The sequence below is a fragment of the Chiloscyllium plagiosum genome, chromosome 30 (assembly GCF_004010195.1).
Source record: "Chiloscyllium plagiosum isolate BGI_BamShark_2017 chromosome 30, ASM401019v2, whole genome shotgun sequence".
Lineage (NCBI taxonomy): Eukaryota > Metazoa > Chordata > Chondrichthyes > Orectolobiformes > Hemiscylliidae > Chiloscyllium > Chiloscyllium plagiosum.
In genome coordinates this window covers 36,191,983-36,212,162 of record NC_057739.1, presented here as the reverse complement: position 1 = coordinate 36,212,162, position 20,180 = coordinate 36,191,983, and the positions used below count along the sequence as shown (strand labels likewise).

Below are 20,180 nucleotides of genomic sequence, written 5' to 3'. Positions count from 1 at the left end.
TGGCAGCAATGAGAAACACTTTTTCCTTGAGGATTTCCCCACCACTGTGCTCAGCTGTGTCTGTACCATTTCCTGCACCTTTCATGTCACTCCCTCATAATAGGATCCTGCCCACAAACTGAGCAACCACCAAATGAGCTATCAGATTCAACAAATTATCCTGTGCAATTTCTACCATTTCCATCATCATGCTAAATACATCTTCCTTTCCCCACAGCATTCAAAAAAATTATTTTGCTATCACCTCCTGTCAGTAAACATGATCCTGAGCTTCTGTTTGCCATTTTAATGACACCCACTCTCACTTTACACAGTCTACTGTCATGATGAAAGCTAAATGTAGGTTTGAGGAACATTATCTCATATTTCAATTAGGGACTTTACACCATTCGACCAAAATCAATAAGCTCAGTTCCAAGATCAACAATTTCAGCTCACAACCATTGCATCTGTAACTTTTGGCTGTGGTTGTTGGTAATTATCTTGATATTTCATTTACATCTCCCACTACCATTTCCTTTGGCCTTTTCTTTGTTTGCCCTTTTTGTTCTTTTCTTATCTTCTCTCTTGCCTTTAAAAACTTGTTACATCTCCATCTTTCTCCAGATCTAATGAAAGCCCAACCTGAAACGCTAATTCTATGGCAGCTTTAATTTTATGCTCATCAGCAGAGCTAGCAAGAATCCCACTACATGGCAAATTAACTGGAACCTTAAGTGGATAGCAGCAGACTTTCCCCAGGAATCAAGAACCCTAGGGAAGAGGCCCTATCCTCCCAGAGCTACAGTCTCTCAATGCTCATCGATACCAAAGAGGTGAAGTGCTTCAAGAAGCCAAAAGTCATCTGCCAGGACTTTTTTACTTTGGTTTCCCATGTGACAACAAACAGGTCATCTCAGTCTTCAGTTAATTACCCACTTATGGGCTTCAATTGATAACAAGTTGGAAAAGATCAGAGGAAGGCTATCCAGTTGCATCCCTGCCCAAAGTTAATTTTTCCGGAAATGGGAAGGCAGCAAGGTGCCCACCTGGCACCCTCCCAACTAATGAAAAGCCCTCCTGTTATCATATTTTCCTTGGTGAAGGGCAATAAATTCCATTCTGTTTCATTCTCCAGTGGATGCCAACAACTTGCAGAATTTTCTGCTGTGACTTCAGATCTTCAGTATCTGTAGTATTTAGTTTTTGAAAGAAATACAGTTGAGCAGAAAGCTAGATAAATTAGTTTTCTTGAAATATTATTTTTATTAATTACTCAAATGTAATGATAATGAAAATTAATTATTTAGAGTTGGAATGCAATTAAATGTCTTGCGTAATTAAATTATGCAATTTTGAGAAATCTGTAAATGGTTGAGCAACCTGCTTGGTTACTTATTCAATTCAAGGTCCTACACAACATAAAACTTAATTTTAGTTTACTGCGATTTGTAGGAACAAATTGACAGTATGTGGGAATTAATAAGCCCTGCACATTTGTGTCAGGCAACTTAAAAAATGACTCTGATAGCTATTAGAGTAAAGTCCCATATATTTCTTGAAATTTTGTGGTCCAGAAGGAGAATTACCATGCCTTGCTTTAGACCCAAACCCAGTTTTGAAGTCAGCCAATAAACTGTCATGTCTTCCCACAACTGCCAAGTTTCATGCATCAAACAAGCATCCAACTGCAGCCCCCAAAGGAAACATCACACCAACTTTGAATTTATTGAGTCCAATCTAATACCTACTTGTTGCAAGACAGTATACTTGATAGTTACCTTCCCATCTTTACTAACAATGATTTCCATCTCTGATTCTCCACAGTGAACAGACTTAACATATCTGTCTAGAGACTCTGATTGCGGCACAGACGTATGGATATCATTTGCTGTACAGAAAAGATAAATATTTTACAGTCAACTATGTTGTTTGTTTTGAAATACTTCCCTTTGCCACAACTGGCACTTGGAAATGAATTGGCTCAATAATAAAATGGGAAAAAGTAATACATAATGAGCAAAAATGTATTAAAATATTTAAAATAACATTGTGATCTTTTTCAAAAACAAGACACATTCACAGACATAAATGCAAAGATTAATTTAGCTCAACGTTAAATTCAAAATTTCCAAGTAATAATATTATAAACTTCATCACACAGGCAAGAGAAAAGACCAAACAGTTTCTACCTATGCTGCCTTAGATGTATCTTTCAAAGGAAAGCTCACCACACCAGAAATCTTGCAGCATGTTCATTCTATCAACATACACTCATTGCTAAGCCACTAACACCTGCACAAATCTGATCACATTAATTGGACAAGTCACAGCAATATATCCAGCCAGTGAGTTACAACCTCTTTGTTGTCTATTCCCCAACTCCAAGGATATTTGCAAGTGAGATGTGAAAATAGTAGACAATTATACTGTCACAGAGAGTGTAATTGATGATCATAACCTCTGGAGGCTGACTGTTTGAAGTGGCATCAGAAGAGTTGAGCAGAAACAAATGGGAAGGTTGAGAAGATGACTTAGAGAAAACAAAGGTCATCAAATCATGCCTTTTCCTAGCCCAGTGTCGGGCAACTGCTGCTACCCGGACCGTAACAAAGTACATAGAGTTGTGAACAGAGTCCAATTCATCATGCAAGCCAACCTTCCATCCACTGACTTCATCTATACTTCTCTCTACCTCAGGAAAGCAGCCAACATAATCAAAGGCTGGTTATAATCTCTTCCAACCTCTACCATTGGGCAGAAGATACAAAAGCTTAAACACGTACCAACAGATTCAAGAACAGCTTTTGACCCACTGTTATTAGACTTCTGAATGGACCTTTCAAATTTTAAATTTGAATGTCAATCTCGTTCTTTATGCACCTTCTCTGCAGTTGTGACATTGTATTCCTCGCTCTGTTCTAATACCCTTATTCATTTCATACATGATCTGCCTGTATTGCACACAAAAGAAAACATTTCACTGTACTGAAGTACATGTGACAACAACATATCAAATCAAAAAAATTAAAGAACCTGCCCTTCACCTTGAACCCATGTCCCTTTGTGACTGACCCTTAACTAAGGGTAAACAACTGCACCTTATCTACTGTGTCCATGCCTCTCACTCTTGTATACCTCAGTTAACTTGCCCTCAGTCTCCTCTGCTCCAACAAAAACAATCCAAGCCTATCCAACCTTTCTTCATAATTGAATTTTCCATCCCAGGCAGCATTCTGGTGAATATCCTCTGCAACCCCTCCTGTGCAATCACATTCTTCCTGTGACATTGCAACCAGAACTGCATACAGAACTCAAGTTGTGGTTATATACAATTCCAACATGACTTCCTTGTTTATGTAACTATGCCTCAACTGATAAAGGCATGTGTCCTGTATGCTATTTCACCACCCTACTAACACACTCCAAGATTCCTTTGTTTCATGCCATTCATTAAATATTTCCTTCTTAAATTATTTCTTTCAAAGTGTATTCACATTTTTCAAGGTTAAATTCCATCTGCCTATTTGACATTCTACTCATATCTTCTTGTAGCCCAAGACACTCAACATCACTGTTAACACTGAACTAATTTTTGGGTCATCCACAAACTTACTAATACAACCCTTCACACAATCATCTGATGTCATTTATAGAAATGATGGATAACAGAGGACATAGCACAGATCATGTGGTACACCACTGGACAATGCTTCCAGTCGCTAAAGCAGCCACAGAGCCATAGAAATGTACAGCACGGAAACAGATCCTCAATCTAGCTCATCCATGTCGACCAGATATCCTAAATAAACCTAGTCCCATTTGCCCACATTTGGTCCATATCCCTCAAAACCCTTCCTATTCACATATACCCATCCAGATGCATTTTAAATGTTGTAAGAGTACCAGCCTCCACCACTTCCCTCTGGCAGCTCATTCCATACATACACCATCCTCTTTGTAAAATAGGTGCTCCTTAGGTCCCTTTTAAATCTTTCCCCTCTCACCCTAAGGCTTTGCCCTCTAGTTTTGGACACCCCATCCCAGGGAGGAGACCTTGTCTATTTACCCTATCCATGTCCCTCATAATTTTATAGACTTCTACAAGGTTTCCCATCAGCCTCTGATGCTCCACGGAAAATAGCCCCAACCTATTCAGACTCTCCCCTTAGCTCAAACTCTCCAACCCTGCAACATCCTCGTAAATCTCTTCTGAACCCTTTCAAATTTCACAACATTGCTCTTACAGCAGGGAGAACAGAATTGAAAACAGTATTCCAAAAGTGGTCGAATCAATGACCTGTATAGCAGCAACATGATCTCTCAACTCCTATGCTCAATGCACTGATGAATAAAGGTAAGCATACCAAACGCCTTCTTCACTATCCTGTCTACCTGGGACTCCATTTTCAAGGAATTATGAACCTGCACTCCAAGGTCTCTTTGTTCAGCAACACTCCCCAGGACCTTAATAGTAAGTGTACAAGTCCTGCCCTGATCTATCTTTCCAACATCTAGTACCTCACATTTACATTCCACCACCTTCTGTGTCCTACAGTTCAGCTAATTTTGAATACACCGTTATTAAGATACCCTGTACCCCATGTGCATTTGCTGTCTTGATAAGCTTCCTGAGTGGAACCTTGGCAAAGGCTTTGCTAAAATCCATATAAACTACGTCAACCCTCATCTGCACACTTGGTCACCTTCTCAAAAAAATTCAAATCAAATTTGTTTAAAATCCACTTCCTTGATCAAGCAGTTGCTCAAATGACCTAATAACTCGTGCGGTTTGGAGTCATATTTCGATTTAAAATGGTTTTATGAAATATCATTTGGACATTTTCTTATCATATGTCACTGAGCATTACTGTTTTTTGCTAGCAAAAATTGTGACATACAAATTCTGAGGCAGATTTCTCTCTACGCTACATCTTAACCACTGAAGTACAAAGGGTGCTTAATGGGCAAGAAGGACTATTCGTTGACAATCAGGCTTACGACTCTGGTCTACAAGCTACATTCAAGACACTGATAATGCCTCAAGACATTCTGAAGCAATGACTCCATTGCTTTAGCTATTGCAGAGGGGTTTTCCAGTACTTGGCTGAGCAGGTCACAAGAGCTATCACGATGGACTGCATTTGCATAAAATTGCTATTGTGATTATACAATACTTGTCATTACCTAACAAATGAGGAGGAAGAGGAAAGGGGGGAGACTACAACCTCAAGAACTCTTTTCTACTAGATGAACAAGAAACTGAAAAGTGATATTAACAACAGTGACACAATTTAACATTCAACAACCATCCTACACTCATTCCCTCTCTCTAGCAATGAGCATCACTTTGTCCTACCCACAATGCAACAGATAAAAGCCAACTGTCACAACTCACTGAGGTAGTATGCTGGAAATGAAACCCCTCTAGTCCTGGATTCACAAAAGTTAAAGATTTTATGGAAGTGTGCAAAGTTCACCAATTTACCTGATTTCCAAACCCAGACTATAAAGCTTTCTATAGGTTTTTGTACTGAACAAAAAATACTGTTTACTGCAAGTAATTAGACTCTAGCAACAGGTGAATTGTTATAAACTGTTGGCATATAATACTTCTAATTAAAACCCTAATCCCCTTATAAATTCCCCCTACACACAGACAGACATATAATGTATACAGTAAGGGAAGAAACCAGATGAACAGAGGAAGAACTGGAGAGACAGTTCATTAATCTTTGTTCACAATTTCTGATGAGTTGTTTCTTGCTGATCTGAAAGTTTCTTCCTGGCTCTCCTTTTTTGAATGGCTCACTGATTTGCAAGAGGAAAAAGGATGAATGGTTCACTTATTAAACATTGATGATTTATCAGTTAAAAGTTACAGCTTCCAGCAACTGCTGAAGAAAAGATTAACTGAATTTCTTCAGGTTTAAAGTGAGCAACAGACAGTCATCTCCTGAGCTGGTGGAGATACTTCTCAGTGTTGTTTCCAGTCCCAAGCTGTTCAGTACCTGACAACTAATCACATATTTGTTGGCAGGCAAAAGGCCTATTTCACTGATAAATGGTCACTAGTTCATACCCAATCAACTTCTTGTTTCTAAGCAAAACTGTATTTGAACAATGTTTTGAAAACAGTTCTCTCATTTCAGCCCACAGTTTTAAAATAACTAAATATACATTCCAATCTAAATTTATGAATTAAATCATGCCTCAAAACAGTCCCCTCTCCTGATTTTATCCCTAGAATCTGTTCCTCCATATTACAATTATACCTAATCCCAAATTTTTCTATTTCTTCCCCTCAATTTCTCTGTTCCAAGATGAATAATGTGAATCTTTCATGTCTCTCAAAAAATTAAAGTCTCACTTTCTCGGCACTAATGCAACAAATCCCTTTTGCATTCACTCCATGGCTCAGATACCTTACTGAAATTTGTAGTGCTTCAGGTTTTTGAGATTTGTCCACGTCACATAATATCCTTGAATCACCTCTTTTATTTATCATTAAATTAATAATTTCTTTGGTAACAAAAAAAAAGCTTTAAAAGGCTATGTGGAATTACTGTTTCTCTTACCACGAAGATTACATTTAAGTTTGATCTCATCAACCAACGGAATCTCCGTCAATGATGTAGCACCACGTTCATTTTTAATGGCCCACTCCACCAGCTGTTTCGAAGCTTTTGGGAGATTAGATACAACTGATGATTTCAATCCTGGCCAAGTTGCATGGATTCTGTGGGATAGCTGAGAAATTATGCAATGTTGTTACTCAAATCAGACTACCTTTTGCAATTAAATGTCAATATTGATGACACCTGTCTAACTTTCTTTTGTCAAAAACTAAGTTGGTTTACACTTGGAACAAAAAGCATAATACACTTTAACAAGACTGATGAAATTTACAAATCAATTTTAACTTAAGTTCCTAATTGGATATTAAACTTTCCCATTTTAGGTACAATAAAGAATACTAAATATAATTGCAATGTTTTGAAAAATATAACATTAAGTGAAGGACTATTCAATCTTTATTCATAGAATTATAGAATCCCTACAGTGCGGAAGCATGCCATTCAGCCAATCAAGTCCGCACCAACCCTTCAAAGAGCATCCCATCCAGATGCCCTCTCCTGTAAATCTGCATTTCCCTTGCCTAAACCATCTCACCAGCACATTCCTGGACACTATGGGCAATTTACTATGGCCAATCCACCTAACTTGCACATCTTTGGACTACGGAAGGAAATTGGAGCACCTGGAGGAAACTCCCACAGACACAGGGAAAATATGCAAACTTCACATTTGCCAATTGTCCAAGAGTGGAATTTGAACCTAGTCACCATGCCACTACAAATGATTGAATATTGATCTTAAGAACACATATTCTAAATGACTGCAGTAACTTTGATCCTAATATTGTTTTATTACCTTAAGCTGTAATGAAGAAGGAACTTCACCACTGATGTTCAGATTTATAGGCTTATTGCTCTGTATAACTAGGTAGACAATTGGGCAATTATTTCCATGTGTAAATTCAACATTCAAGTTAACACTCTTATCTTCGGAGCTCCTAGTTTTGAGATTCCAAAAAAAAGGATTTGTCAAGAGCATAACGATAAATACATGTTACAATATTTTCTGTATGACAATATAGTAGATAATCAACTAAAAGAAATAAAAAAACTCTAGGATAACAATACATGGATTACTCAGCCTTTCCTGAAAATCTAGATTAAAAACTAGAGAAGGTTTATAAGTATACAGAATAAGGAAAAAAAAAATCCATTTATCTAAAAACATAGACACACTTTTTTTGTTGTTCTATGCTAGCTTTCTTCTCTAAGGCAAGTCCAGTCCACTGAAATCAGCACCATGGTCAGGCCAAAGCAGCCAGTTCCAAATCCATGGTGATTGGGAATCAAACCCATGCTGCTGGCATAAATTTGATCTCCACTGGCTGTCTGGCCAAATGGGCTAACCAGTATCCTAAGTCGTCCAGCTTGCTCTGGCAACACAGACGTTTACTTGCAGGTTGCAGTCTGGACCTATAAATAGTGATGGTAAATGCTCCGATGTGTTTTCCATAACATGGCTGACCAGGAATTGTGTTGCTACTATTGGCATATGCTCAAAATATTTACAAGTTTATATCCACCTGGGTCACAAGACCACCCAGTTATTTGATTTACCTAACGGAAGAATGTGATCAAAATATTTATACATACTGATAGGAAAAAAACTCAATTTTGTTCAAAATTGTCAATCAAGTAATGAGTTCAGTCTTTAGTATATCCTAGAATGTAATTATGGACTTTTCAGGATCATATCAATGCAACTTTGTAACATTTAAGAATAGATATGATTTGTGGACAGGATTAAATCCTTATTGAGTTCTGTTCAGATGTAGTCCACGTATTTTATTTTAATTTTTAATTCGATTTTTAAAAAAAATTAAAGGGATGCAGTCATGAGAAACCTAATAGAAAAAGCAATGAAAAGGATGCAGCACTGATTCACTGGGATGACAATTAGGAAACGATGAAATGATGAAATAATCAAAAGCCTATTCATTGAAGCACAGAAGAGTAAGAAGTGAGTATCTCAGATTTATTCTGATGTTTCCACTATCTGCTGAAGTAGTATAAAAAGGATTTAAATTCAGGACTGTAAGCATAAAAAGAAGTTAGAACATTTAATTTGAAAGCACTATTATTAGAAAATGAAATGCTTTACTATAAGTAGCTACTGACCTTGAGCCAGTTTAACCAATATTTAAGGGATAATCAAAAAAAAATTTAAAAAAGAGGAAAGGCAACAAATGTATGTTCCTCCATTTGACAGCCAATTCAAACAGTTCAATAGCCTACTTCAGCACAAAGTGAGAGTAGAATAAGTGACACTGATTCATTATTCACTATCAGTAGCATTGACTTTCTTAATCCAATATCTGGATCACAATTGACAACTTTATAAATGACAACAGAAAAACATTTTTAAGACATTCTTTCTTGTGATTTGAGCATTTGGGAAAGGCCAGCATTTTTGCTGATCCTGACCTACTGTTGAGACAATGGTGAGTCAACTTCTTGATTTACTGCATTCCATGTAGTGCAAGTACCCCTGTATATCATAGGGCTGGTAGCAAGAGAGTTCCAAGATTTTTATCCAGTGACAGTGCAGTCATAATGGTATAGTTCCAACATGGGGCAAGTACAAATTACATTTATTCAGCACTTTAAATGTAGTAAGTTGTTGTAGTGTTATCAGACAATAGACACTAAACCAAGATGATAGATAATAGGAGGGTTGACCAAACTTTAGTCAAAGAGGTGACTTTTAATGAGGGAGCAGGGGTTGCTTGAAAGGCAAACATGAATATCACTATTCACCTTGCATATTTAATTTTAGGTTATTAAAGATTCAATATGGCTTTTCAGACAGCAATTTATTATCTGCACCAATGACCAATCATTTCCATATAAAATATTTTTAAAGGTGCAGACCCTCAGCCATATCTCAATGATGACACTATTGGTTGAAACAGTGATTGTGATTTCAAGTCCCACGCCAGAAATTTCAAAAGTAAAATCTAGTCTGAACTCCAGTGCAAGAATGATAGAATATTGCACCTTTGGAACTACCATCATCTGTGCAATGAGAAGCTAAACAAATGCCTCATTTTCCTTCCCTCGCACATTACCATAAAATAATCAGACAATATTTTAAAACAAGAGCAGGAACAGGTCTCCATGGTATCTGCTTCGATATTTATCGCTCAACAACATAATTTAAAAAGGTTAACACAGGTCGTCCTGTTATAACATGCATTTCGCTAATAAGTTTGTAATAAGATTGATGAATTGGGGACACTGTTTCTACAGCATTAACTTGCAAAAATTTTTTTTGTTTGTAATGCAATTGCTAATTGCTGTTTCGAAAGTGCAATCTTTCTATAATGTGGGGTTGAACCATCACATTATAGAATAACTGACTAGTGTGTGACTTTGAAAAGCACAAACTGGCTGTCAAGTTTCCCACATTACAATAGAAATGTATGTTCAAAGATACTCCATTGGCTTTAAAGGTATTTCGGAAGAGCACACATTGATGAAACACAGCATATTTCTTTAGAAAAGAGAAGATTGTGGGGTGTCCTAACAAATGACTTTAACATTTTTAAGTTGTTTGATAGGATAAAGATGTTAGATAAATTAAACAAATTGCACCTTTAAGGTATTACTTGGAAGGCTTGAAAACAGATTTCAAGCTGCATGCAAGTACACTTCCAATTGGAAGCACACTGTGTTACTGGTAGAGACCAGTAACGAATCTGTTAAAAAGGAAGAAATCCAAAGTTCCACTTACTTGTTAAAAGTATGAAGCCTCAAGATTTAAACAGATTAAAAGGAATGTTTTACTGTGTAAAAGTCCAACTAAGCAAACACAATCTTATTTAACCACCTAGTCAACATTAATTAAATGAGTTAACACACAAACTGTGGTTGATGTTAAGCTATAAATTATACACACAAAGAAAATCTTAAAAATGAGCTCAGCAGTTTCTTCAGCATATTTGTCAAGCTCCACCATAAAAAAAAGTCTTTAAAAGACTTTATGAAGAACTTCAATTCCTCCTCCATGAGTCAGGCAGTCTATTCTCAAGTGGGAGCATGCACAGAGTTCAATGGACATGGTCTTCACCAAAACAGCCCTGTGGACAGAACATTTCCAATTCTTCTTATGACGTTCTGGATTATGTAGGTCCACCAAGTATCTTCAAGTAACAGGAACAGTTGTAATGCCTGTGCATTTGCTCATTCTCAGCTTCTGGATTTAGCCTTCATTTTGTGATAAAGCTACTCCTTTAACAAAGTTATGTTGTCCTTGGTTTTTTTTTATATAAAGAAAGGTCATAAATGACAGACTCCGAAAAGTCTAAGTTGAAAGGTTTAAGAGACAGCTTGATTATAGCTAACAGATACTGTCTCATGAAACAGGCTTTTCAGTTTTAAAAAATCACTTGTACAATGAAAGGAGAGTGGGCAGTTCTCCCAGCTCAGCTTTTCTCTGGTTTGGTTTGGATTTTAGTAGTAGTGTTGGTAAAAAAGCTGCTGGACTCCCCCCAAAAAAAACAGGCTGATCCTCCTCTCTCTCTCGGACTTCTCTCCTGTAAGACCCTGGGTTTGATTTTACCTTTTGTGCCAAGGGATGTTTATGGGGATTTTTACAAGTATTTGGAACAGCATAGTCTGTTGGGTTTTCGGATAGGTTAAGTTATTTGGTATTCTGTTCTCTTTTGTTTCTGTGTTTCATTCAGTAATCTTGAAATAAATTCTGTTTTGTTTAATAACTAAGTGGTTTGACCAGCTGTATCTCTCCTGGAATACCCACTGTACACCTGCTTAAAACCACCAGCAAGGTTTGGATCTGGGCTACTTTCTTGAAATGTTTTGAGGGAGTATGGCCTGATCCAAAACAATTTTCTTCAGCTTTCTTGTACTGCATAATTGGAATAATATCTGCTGAGCTTAAAATTTATCCATGCCCTTTTACACGCTGCACAACTGCAGGGCTACACACCTTGTTCTGGATAGTGGGATGAGGCTGAGTGGTAATTTTTCATCCAGCGTAATGGCCACCTTCTTGCAGTAAGTCTTTTATGAATCTATTTTACAACTCCATGCTTTCCATGCTAGCAATTTAATTACACTCAAAGTTTTGGTCTCCAATTACAGCTTCAGTGTTTGCCCCCTTAGAAACTAGTAAAGTTTATTTCCATTAATGGACACACTTTGCAGTTTCTTTTTTCAGTTAGGGATGGTGTCAAAAAGCTACAAGTACTAATACAAAATACCACTGATTCCACCACAGAAAGAAATCATTTTGTAAAAGGTGCTTGCATGCTTCCTGGATGGCAGAATTTTAATGTGAAGCTAAATGTGACTTGGAGATTGAAGAGAAGCTGCCAGCATCAGAGGAGATATGACAGGCCATGTAGCTCAAAGTTTATAATCAAGGACTTTCAGGGAATAATTTTTACATTTTTTATTTCAAAAATATACTTTGTTCACAAAAGGTCCAAGAACAGTTCTGTATAGTCACTGCAGAGAGAAAGAAAAAAAATGACCAATTAGATTTTGACATCCCCCAGAGCCACCCTCCATGTTGCTCCTTACACAGGAAACTACTTACTTTTGTTTTGAGGCAACAGTGTGGTCCAAGAGCTTAATGGACCCTCATAACATTCTGGCAGAAAGACGTTAAATAGTAGTCTTTCCCCACTGTGGCTTGGCAGCAGCTGCCCCAGACTTTACCGGCTCCTCAGCACGTGGTACTGAAACTTGAATTGTGCCAGTCTGCTACATGTGGTTGAGGTCAACACTTTACATTGGAAGATCAACAGATTTCAGACTGACCAAAGAACTTCTTTCACTAGGTTTATGGTCTTCCAGGCACAGTTGATGTTTTCAGTTCTCAGTGTGTCTTGGGGAACAGCCCATAGAGGACATAGTCCTACGTCACAAAGCTGCTTGGGACAAAACTCGACAAAACCCAGAGTCTCTCTATCTCTCTCTAAACATTCCTGGAAGAGGCACACTTTGGAAGGAGATATATGACATTCTCCTCCCCATCCACACTCCACTTCGAAGGCAGCATGGAATGGTGGAGAGAGTCTGGGCAGTCATGAAGGATCTAACAGGCAGTGCCCTTCGTACCACTAGCCAAGCTACATGTTGGTGCTTGTTGTAAAGTTCTGTCAATAAGGGATTCTGTCAAATGACTTTGACAGTCTGCTCAGGGAATCACCCAACAGGATAAATCTTCTCCTTTTCCTACAGGCTCTCAAGGGCATTACACACTGACCACTGCCTGATGGACTTGTGGTCAAAGGCACTTCCCTTTGCAAATTATTTCCATGAAGGGACAGATAATACATAACGGTCCAACTACTTGGAGGGTTCTGCAGCGAGACCAACCATCCTTCACAACACTGAGGAGAGATAAAACCTCAGCATGTAGTGATACTGAGTGTTTGCATACTGAGGATCTACACACAGCTTGCTGCAGCCACACATAAAAGGTGGCCAACAAGATGAAGGCAGTGTTGGGTACGTCCTTCCCTTCCTTATCCAGAGGTTTTGTATATTGTGTCCCTGAGGACATAACCAACTTTGACCTCCAGATAAAGTGGAAGATGGCTCATGTGACTGCAGTGGCACAGCTTGGAGAATGGACCAGACCTATGCCACGTACAGCAGCACCGTGAGTATCTAACACCTGAGGACCATGTTTTACACAGAATGGAGGGGGAGCTGTGCTCCCATCTGCACAGTTTCTACCTCTTTCAGGAGACTTTTTTTCTTGCAAAAATATCCTTTCTTTATAAAAATAGTCTTTATACACACACACACAGTTACGGAGGTAGTTCTGAACAGTCTTTGCACATGAATTACAACCAAACGCTGGAATTTGACATTCACTGCAATTTCAAAGAAATCCAAGGCATTTCTTAATTATCCAGGACTATATTTAAATACACTGAAGGAACTGATCAGATCCCCATTGTACTTCGCCAGAAAGACCTTAGACAGTGATCTTTCCAGAGGCTTTTTAAAAAAATTTCTAAACTATATTTTATTCATAAAAATATCTTTATGTACATACAATGAATAAAGCAGTTCAGTTCTGTAAAGTAGCATATGAAGAGTCAAACAAACATTGGAGTTTGACTCTCTCCAACAAACCAAAGGCATCTCTTACTTATGCAAGATTATATTTACAAACATTGAGGCACCTGGAGCGTCCAATAACTGAATGGACCCCCTTTAACTTCGCCAGAAAGACCTCAGGCAGTGGTCTTTCCCCAATACGCATTGGTGGCAGTTGCCCCAAGTTTTAAGAGCGTCCCTCATCCCATGAGCCTTCTTCACTTCACAAAAAGGTTTGTGTGAAATATGCAAACACAACTACAACCTCAAAGTATGGCAAGGACAGCTTCATCTGTGCCAGTCAGAATGATTGTGGCTCTTAAATAGTATGTCTGATTCCTTTCAACTGTTACAAGAAATACAAGTACACTGCTACTTAAAATTCTCTTCACATTATGAAGTGAAATATTATAACCTTATTTTCTTCTCCCAGGAAGAAGCAGGCAGAGCAGTAACTAGACTTTGCATAGCTTCATGTTGAAAAGGATGGGCCTTCAAGTTTGTGAACAAACCCCTGTATCAAATTGGAACTGGTTTTGTAGTCTTTGACTCCAAGGACCTCCCAAAATGTCAAGAGCCTGATCAAAGACTCGCAAACAGATTCAATTAATGGAAAACTGCCATGGTGATTAATTCAATTAAGGGGAGCATTGGCTTATTCGATGTGTTTAATGCGTTCAGTGCATTTTTAAAAGTGTAAAAGACAAACTTTAGTTAATTGGGTTACAATTTGCACTAGAAGTTCCTTGATCTTTTGCATTCCTCTAGCCAATTACAGATCAACTATACTGAAAGAAAACAGCACAACTTAGCAAATATGCCACACTGTGTAGTCATATGTTTTATGCATTTTTAAATACAAATAATCATGAAACAATATGAATAAAACATTTTAAAAGATAACAGAATGAAATGTACTTTTCATGATTTTAGCAGGCAGGCATTTTAAACTGGTTAAAGTAGTGGACAGTGAACTTTTAAAGGAACAAATCAAGAGTTGATTCATGACCATTATCAATAGAAAATAATAGTAATATTCAATTCTTTAATATTGATACCAGATTATATGGATGTGTTTCCTTCTCAACTAACAAAATATATTCTGATCAAAGAATAATGGAATGCAGACAGTAGATTAAACAACCTGCAAAAAAATGAAATCAAGATCTTTCAGATTATTTTCTCATTGTCTGACAATAAACATGAAACCTTAACACAGTAAACCTGTTTAGGAAAACATTAATTAGAATAAATTGAAATGGGAACTGAAACAATACTGAGAATAAAAAGGAAACTGAACAATGGAAATGGGAAAAAAATTTAAAAGAATGCTGGAAATAGACAATACCCAAAAGGTAATTTTGACAATATCTAAAGAAAGACAACCTCGCTAGAAACATTAATTTGAAGATGTTCAGAATAAAGTTCAGTATCTACGCTGAACCCAAGAAAAACAGATCAAGGTATTTTTTTAAAATGATGAGAAGGAAATATGAATGAGCAGAGGGAATGAGTGCAGCCAATGTTCAGAAATTAATGACTGTTGAAGATGAACAGTAAGTGCATGAAAAATCTAACAGAATCTTAGCCTGTATTTTAGTTCTTTTGAAATACAAAACAGTAATACATTAAGCTGCTATTGTCAAAGATTCCAATTAGACTGCTTCTGGAGTTCTGCATTTAATTCTGGGCATTAGTTCTCAAATAGACATACCGGGCTTGCAGTGCATGCAGCAAAGATTCACTTGAATGATACAGAGATGAAGAATAACAGGTTGTACAGATAAGATTTGTATTTCAATGCATACAGGAGTTCAAGAGGTTATCCAATTGGGATAATTAAGAGGTATGATATGAAAGGTAGATAGACACTATTTGTTTTGGTTGCAGAAAGGTTATAATATCAAAATTATGATTACTGGAAGCACTTCTTTAAACAGAGTCTGTAAATCAGGAAGCACAATGCTAAGTACCATACTGTAGTCATCTAGGTCCATATGCAGCTCATCCTGAACAATATTCAGGCTTGAGCTGACTAAGTGGTAAGTAATGTTCAAACCACGAAAGTGCTGGGTAATAACCATCTTCAACATCCTCAATATCTAACCATATGTCTTTACACTCAAAGGCATTTCCATTGATGGATTTCCCAGCGTCAACATCCAAAAGGATTACCATTCACTAGAAACTGAACTGAAAAAGCCATGTGGCTACAAAAGTAGGTCAGAGGTGGAGGCATTCCAACTCAACTAACTCATTTCCTGACTGCTAAAGACTGCCCACCACCTAACAAGACAAGTCAGGAATGTAATGGAATACTATAACATTTGAGCAGCTTGACACCATCCAGGACATAGCAGTACACGTGACTGGCACTCCAAACAGCACAGCAAGTATTTACTATCTCCATAACTGAAAAAGCGGTAGATATATGCACCAAATACAAGGTGCAATGCAACAATTCACCAAATCTATTTTGGCAGTACCTTCCAAACCCACAACTTCTAAGAGGACAGTAGATGCACAAGAATACCTTCAACCCACACAGCATCCTGACTTGGAAACTATAATGGCCATTTTCATTGTCACCAGATCAAAGTCTTGGAACTCCCTAACAGCACATTTCAATAAGTGGCTGACCAGCTCCTCTCAAGTTTAATTAGAGGGGATCAATGATATGCTGGCCAACCTGATATGTCCAAATCTAGTGAAAGAATAAACAAAATAAACAGATTAGTAATACTCAAGAAAATAATTGAGGTAATACACGCAACAAATTCTGTACCTGAAATGATTGGGTATTGGTATTAGATTTATGATGTGGATTTGAGGAACGCCGTGTTGGTCAGATGTCACACAACCCACCAAATCTTCCTGGAGAGGCTTATAATTCAGATTATTTTCAGCACTGATACAAGGCGTTTGATCACATTTATTTGGGAACATCTCACCTGTTTAAAAAAAAGTTTAGTTTAAGCAGGATCGATTTCGATACTTTATTAATGGTACGAAAACCTTTTAAAAAGTAAATATTTGTTCAAGAAGCTTTGATTTTAAAACAACTGTCTTTTCTTATTATGTGCAAGGTTTCAAATACAGAATTGCAAGCAAAACAGAATTGTTAGAAATTTCTAAGTCAAGTAGAAATGTTAGATATTTGATCAGAGAAAATAGCACTTTCTGGACTAGTGGCTAGTTTCAGAAAGCAAAGGCTCAACCTAAAATGAAAGCAAAATAAATCATCATACAACACTCAAGATAGTTTACCAACAGATTTGGTTGCAAAAAACAGATAAAGTATTGTTTGTGAATCTGGAATTATTGGTTCACATGAATAGGAAAGTTCAAGGGATACGGGTCAGGAGCAGACAGGTGGGACTAGTATAATATGGGATTATGTTTGGCATGGACTGGTTGGATTGAAGGGACTATTTCTGTGTTGTATGACTCCATGATTAATCTGCACCACTTTGCATAAACAGCATTTTTCAAAGCTAACTGGATTTACATTTTAACTGTTCAGTAAAATTGCCAAAGTAAGTACTTTCTTTAAAAAAAAGATGTAATGGTAGCAAAGATTGTTTGCCTAAAATTGAAAGTTGGAAATTGTAACAACTCAGGAAACTCAACTGGGAATTAATATCATATATTGTTGAACATCAAAACAGAACTATTATTTATGGCATACATAGATCAGTCCCAGCCTGAGAGAGAGTTTTGCAGACCAATCCCTGGATCAGATTTTCTTTTCCTTTATATAAAGAGCTATCAAATGCAACAAAATGGTGTTTACTCCATCACCAAATCATCGTGACATTTTTTAAAAAACCTATTAAACACCACGAGTAAAACTGGAATTTTTTTTATCATCAGAGACAAAAACAGAAATTGCTGGAAAAGCTCAGCAGGTCTGACAGCATCTATGGAGAGAAATCAAAGTTAATGTTTCAGGTTGAATGACCCTTCCTGAAAATTCTGATTTCTCTCCACAGGTGCTGCTGGACCTGCTGAGCTTTTAAAGCATTTTCTATTTTTGTCTCTGACTTCCAGCATCCACAGTTCTTTTAGTTTTTATTCTTCTTTTCTACCCCCTTTCTTTCCTCCCCCTCTATATTCAGAAATGCTGTTACACACAACTGAACAGTTATTTACCCCATCACCAAATGACCTGTTTAGCCAATTAGATATTTACATGCAAAGCTAGTTAAGGACAATGCAAATCGTGGCTCGGTTGTTAGCAATGCTACCTCAAAGGGCCAGGGACCTGGGTTCAATTCTGCCCTCAGGTGACTGTGTGGAGTTTCTTCCAGGTGCTCTGGTTTTCTCCCATAGTCTAAAGATGTGTAGGTTAAGTGGATTGGTCATGCTAAATTGCCCATAGCATCCAGTGATGTGTGGGGTAGATGGATTAGCCAAGGGAATTGCAGGGTTACAGGGATAGGATAGATAGGTGGGATGCTCTTCCGAGTGTCAGTTTGGACTTGACGGGCCAAGTGACCTGCTTCCACGCTGTAGGGATTCTATGAAGCCATCAAAAAAGTGAGAGGAGGCCAGGGAGAGCGGGAAGGGGCTAAATTAAAATGGAGTTGGAGTGGGAGATAAAGCATTGTACCTCCACAGTGCTGATTCTGCTTTATAGCTAGTTATTTTTAATGTTTAGGCATATATGTTACGACATATCTCTAGGATAGGTAAAGCTTCAACCCAGAATTTTAGAGTTAGGAACATTGCTGCTGTGCCACAAGACCCTGGGTCTGCTTTATTTCTGTTTAATCCAGAAGCATTATCACACACAAATGAACAGCTTTTTCACTAATTTTCAGACAGAAAACTAAAATTATAATGGTATTGGAGAAGCTGGCAGAAAGCCAATATAAATTACACCTCAATTTTCTACAGATCTGAACCATTAAAGCAGTGGAAGAATACGGGGGAAATGGACATGTGTTACATCCCCACCAAAATTGAAACATGGTATGGCCTTGGTGTTGTTGCCTCCTATAACAGGAGGGATCCAAAATTGGAATTGAGAAGCGGTTGAGGACTCTGGCTGTGTATTCAATGGAGATAGCAGATGAAAGTGGAATTTATTAAACCCTACAGAATAATGAGATGCCTGGATAAAATGAACATGGAGAAGATGTTTTCACTAGTAGGAGAGACCTGGACCTTAAGGTGCAGCCTCATAGTGAAGAGATGACCCTTTAGAACCGAGAGGAAAAGGAATTTCTTCAGTTAGAGGGTGGTAAATCTGTGGGACTCATTGCCACACAAGGCTGTGGAAGCTAAGTCATTGGTTGTAGTTAAGGTGAAGACAGGTTCTTGAATTGTAAGGGGATCAAGAGTTACAAGGGGAAAGCAAGAGAAAGGGGTTGAAAAATATATCAGCCATGATTGAATTGTGGAGCAGACTCAATGGGCTGAATAGTCAAATTCTGCTCATATATCTTATAGTCTTATGTAAGTACTTTATACTTATTCAACATGTGGATATTGAAGAAAATTGGAACTTCTATTATAGTTTTTGAATGAAAACTAAGAATGGCAACATTGTCTTTCATGACACATGGCTACACTATTAGAATTTTTGAAGAATTATTGGATGGAAGAATATATCACAAACTTTAAAAGAATTATTAAATTCAACTTGAGGATTCTCTGAATCAGTACTAGCATTTAAAATTGCTATTTTCCAGGCATCTCTTTACCTGCGAACATCTGCTCCCAATCAGCTTTAAGTTCTTGCTTAATGCCATCAAAATTAGCTTTCCTCCAATTTAGAACTTCAACTTTTAGATCCAATCTATCTCATTTTAAAACCAGAGTTATGGTCGCTGGACCCAAAGTGCTCCACCATTGACACCTCAGTCACCTGTACACACTTAAATTGCTCTCCATCTAAACCCTTATAAGAAGTTGTACAATGACACCTGATGAAAAATTAAAGTCAAACAAAACAAGTTAGAAAATTCTCCACCTAGCACAAAGCAAGATCGCAGTGGATGCTGCAGATCAAATATGTCAGTCCCAAAACATCATTGCAGGAGTTGTTCAGGGCTCTAACCATCTTCAGCTGCTTCAATGACCTTTCCTACATTATGAAGTCAAAAATGGGGAGGTTCCCTGATGAGTCCACAATCGTCAGCACCATTCTTGACTCCATAAGCTCTGAAGCACAGTGTCCACATGCAGCAAGACAAGGACAAAATTCAGGCTTATCTTGAAGTGGTAACTAACATCTATGCCACACAAGTGCCAGGTAATAATCATCTCCAAAAGCTGAGAAGCTAACCATTGACTCTTTACATTTAATGGCATTAGCATCACTGAATCTCCTATTAACATTATCCTGGAGGTTACCATTGACCAGAAACTAATCTGGACCAGCTATATTATATATAGGTTGAGTATTTTGCTTCTGGATTAGAGTGGTGCTGGAAAAGCACAGCAGTTCAGGCAGCATCTGAGAAGCAGGAAAATCGATGT

At 37.7% G+C, this 20,180-nt stretch overlaps 1 protein-coding gene across 5 annotated transcripts in view; it reads right to left on the bottom strand.

Moving 5' to 3' along the window:
• The window catches only part of LOC122564914 (endoglin-like), a 133,958-nt gene that overhangs the window by 56,056 nt on the left and 57,722 nt on the right, over positions 1–20,180 (bottom strand). For all 5 annotated transcript variants that reach the window (XM_043720383.1, XM_043720381.1, XM_043720382.1 and 2 more), the window contains exons 7-10: positions 16,480–16,645; positions 7,414–7,555; positions 6,558–6,729; positions 1,761–1,870 (exon numbers count right to left, since the gene is read on the bottom strand). In XM_043720383.1, the coding sequence (XP_043576318.1) occupies positions 1,761–1,870; positions 6,558–6,729; positions 7,414–7,555; positions 16,480–16,645 (590 nt within the window). The remainder of the gene's footprint in view (positions 1–1,760; positions 1,871–6,557; positions 6,730–7,413; positions 7,556–16,479; positions 16,646–20,180) is intronic.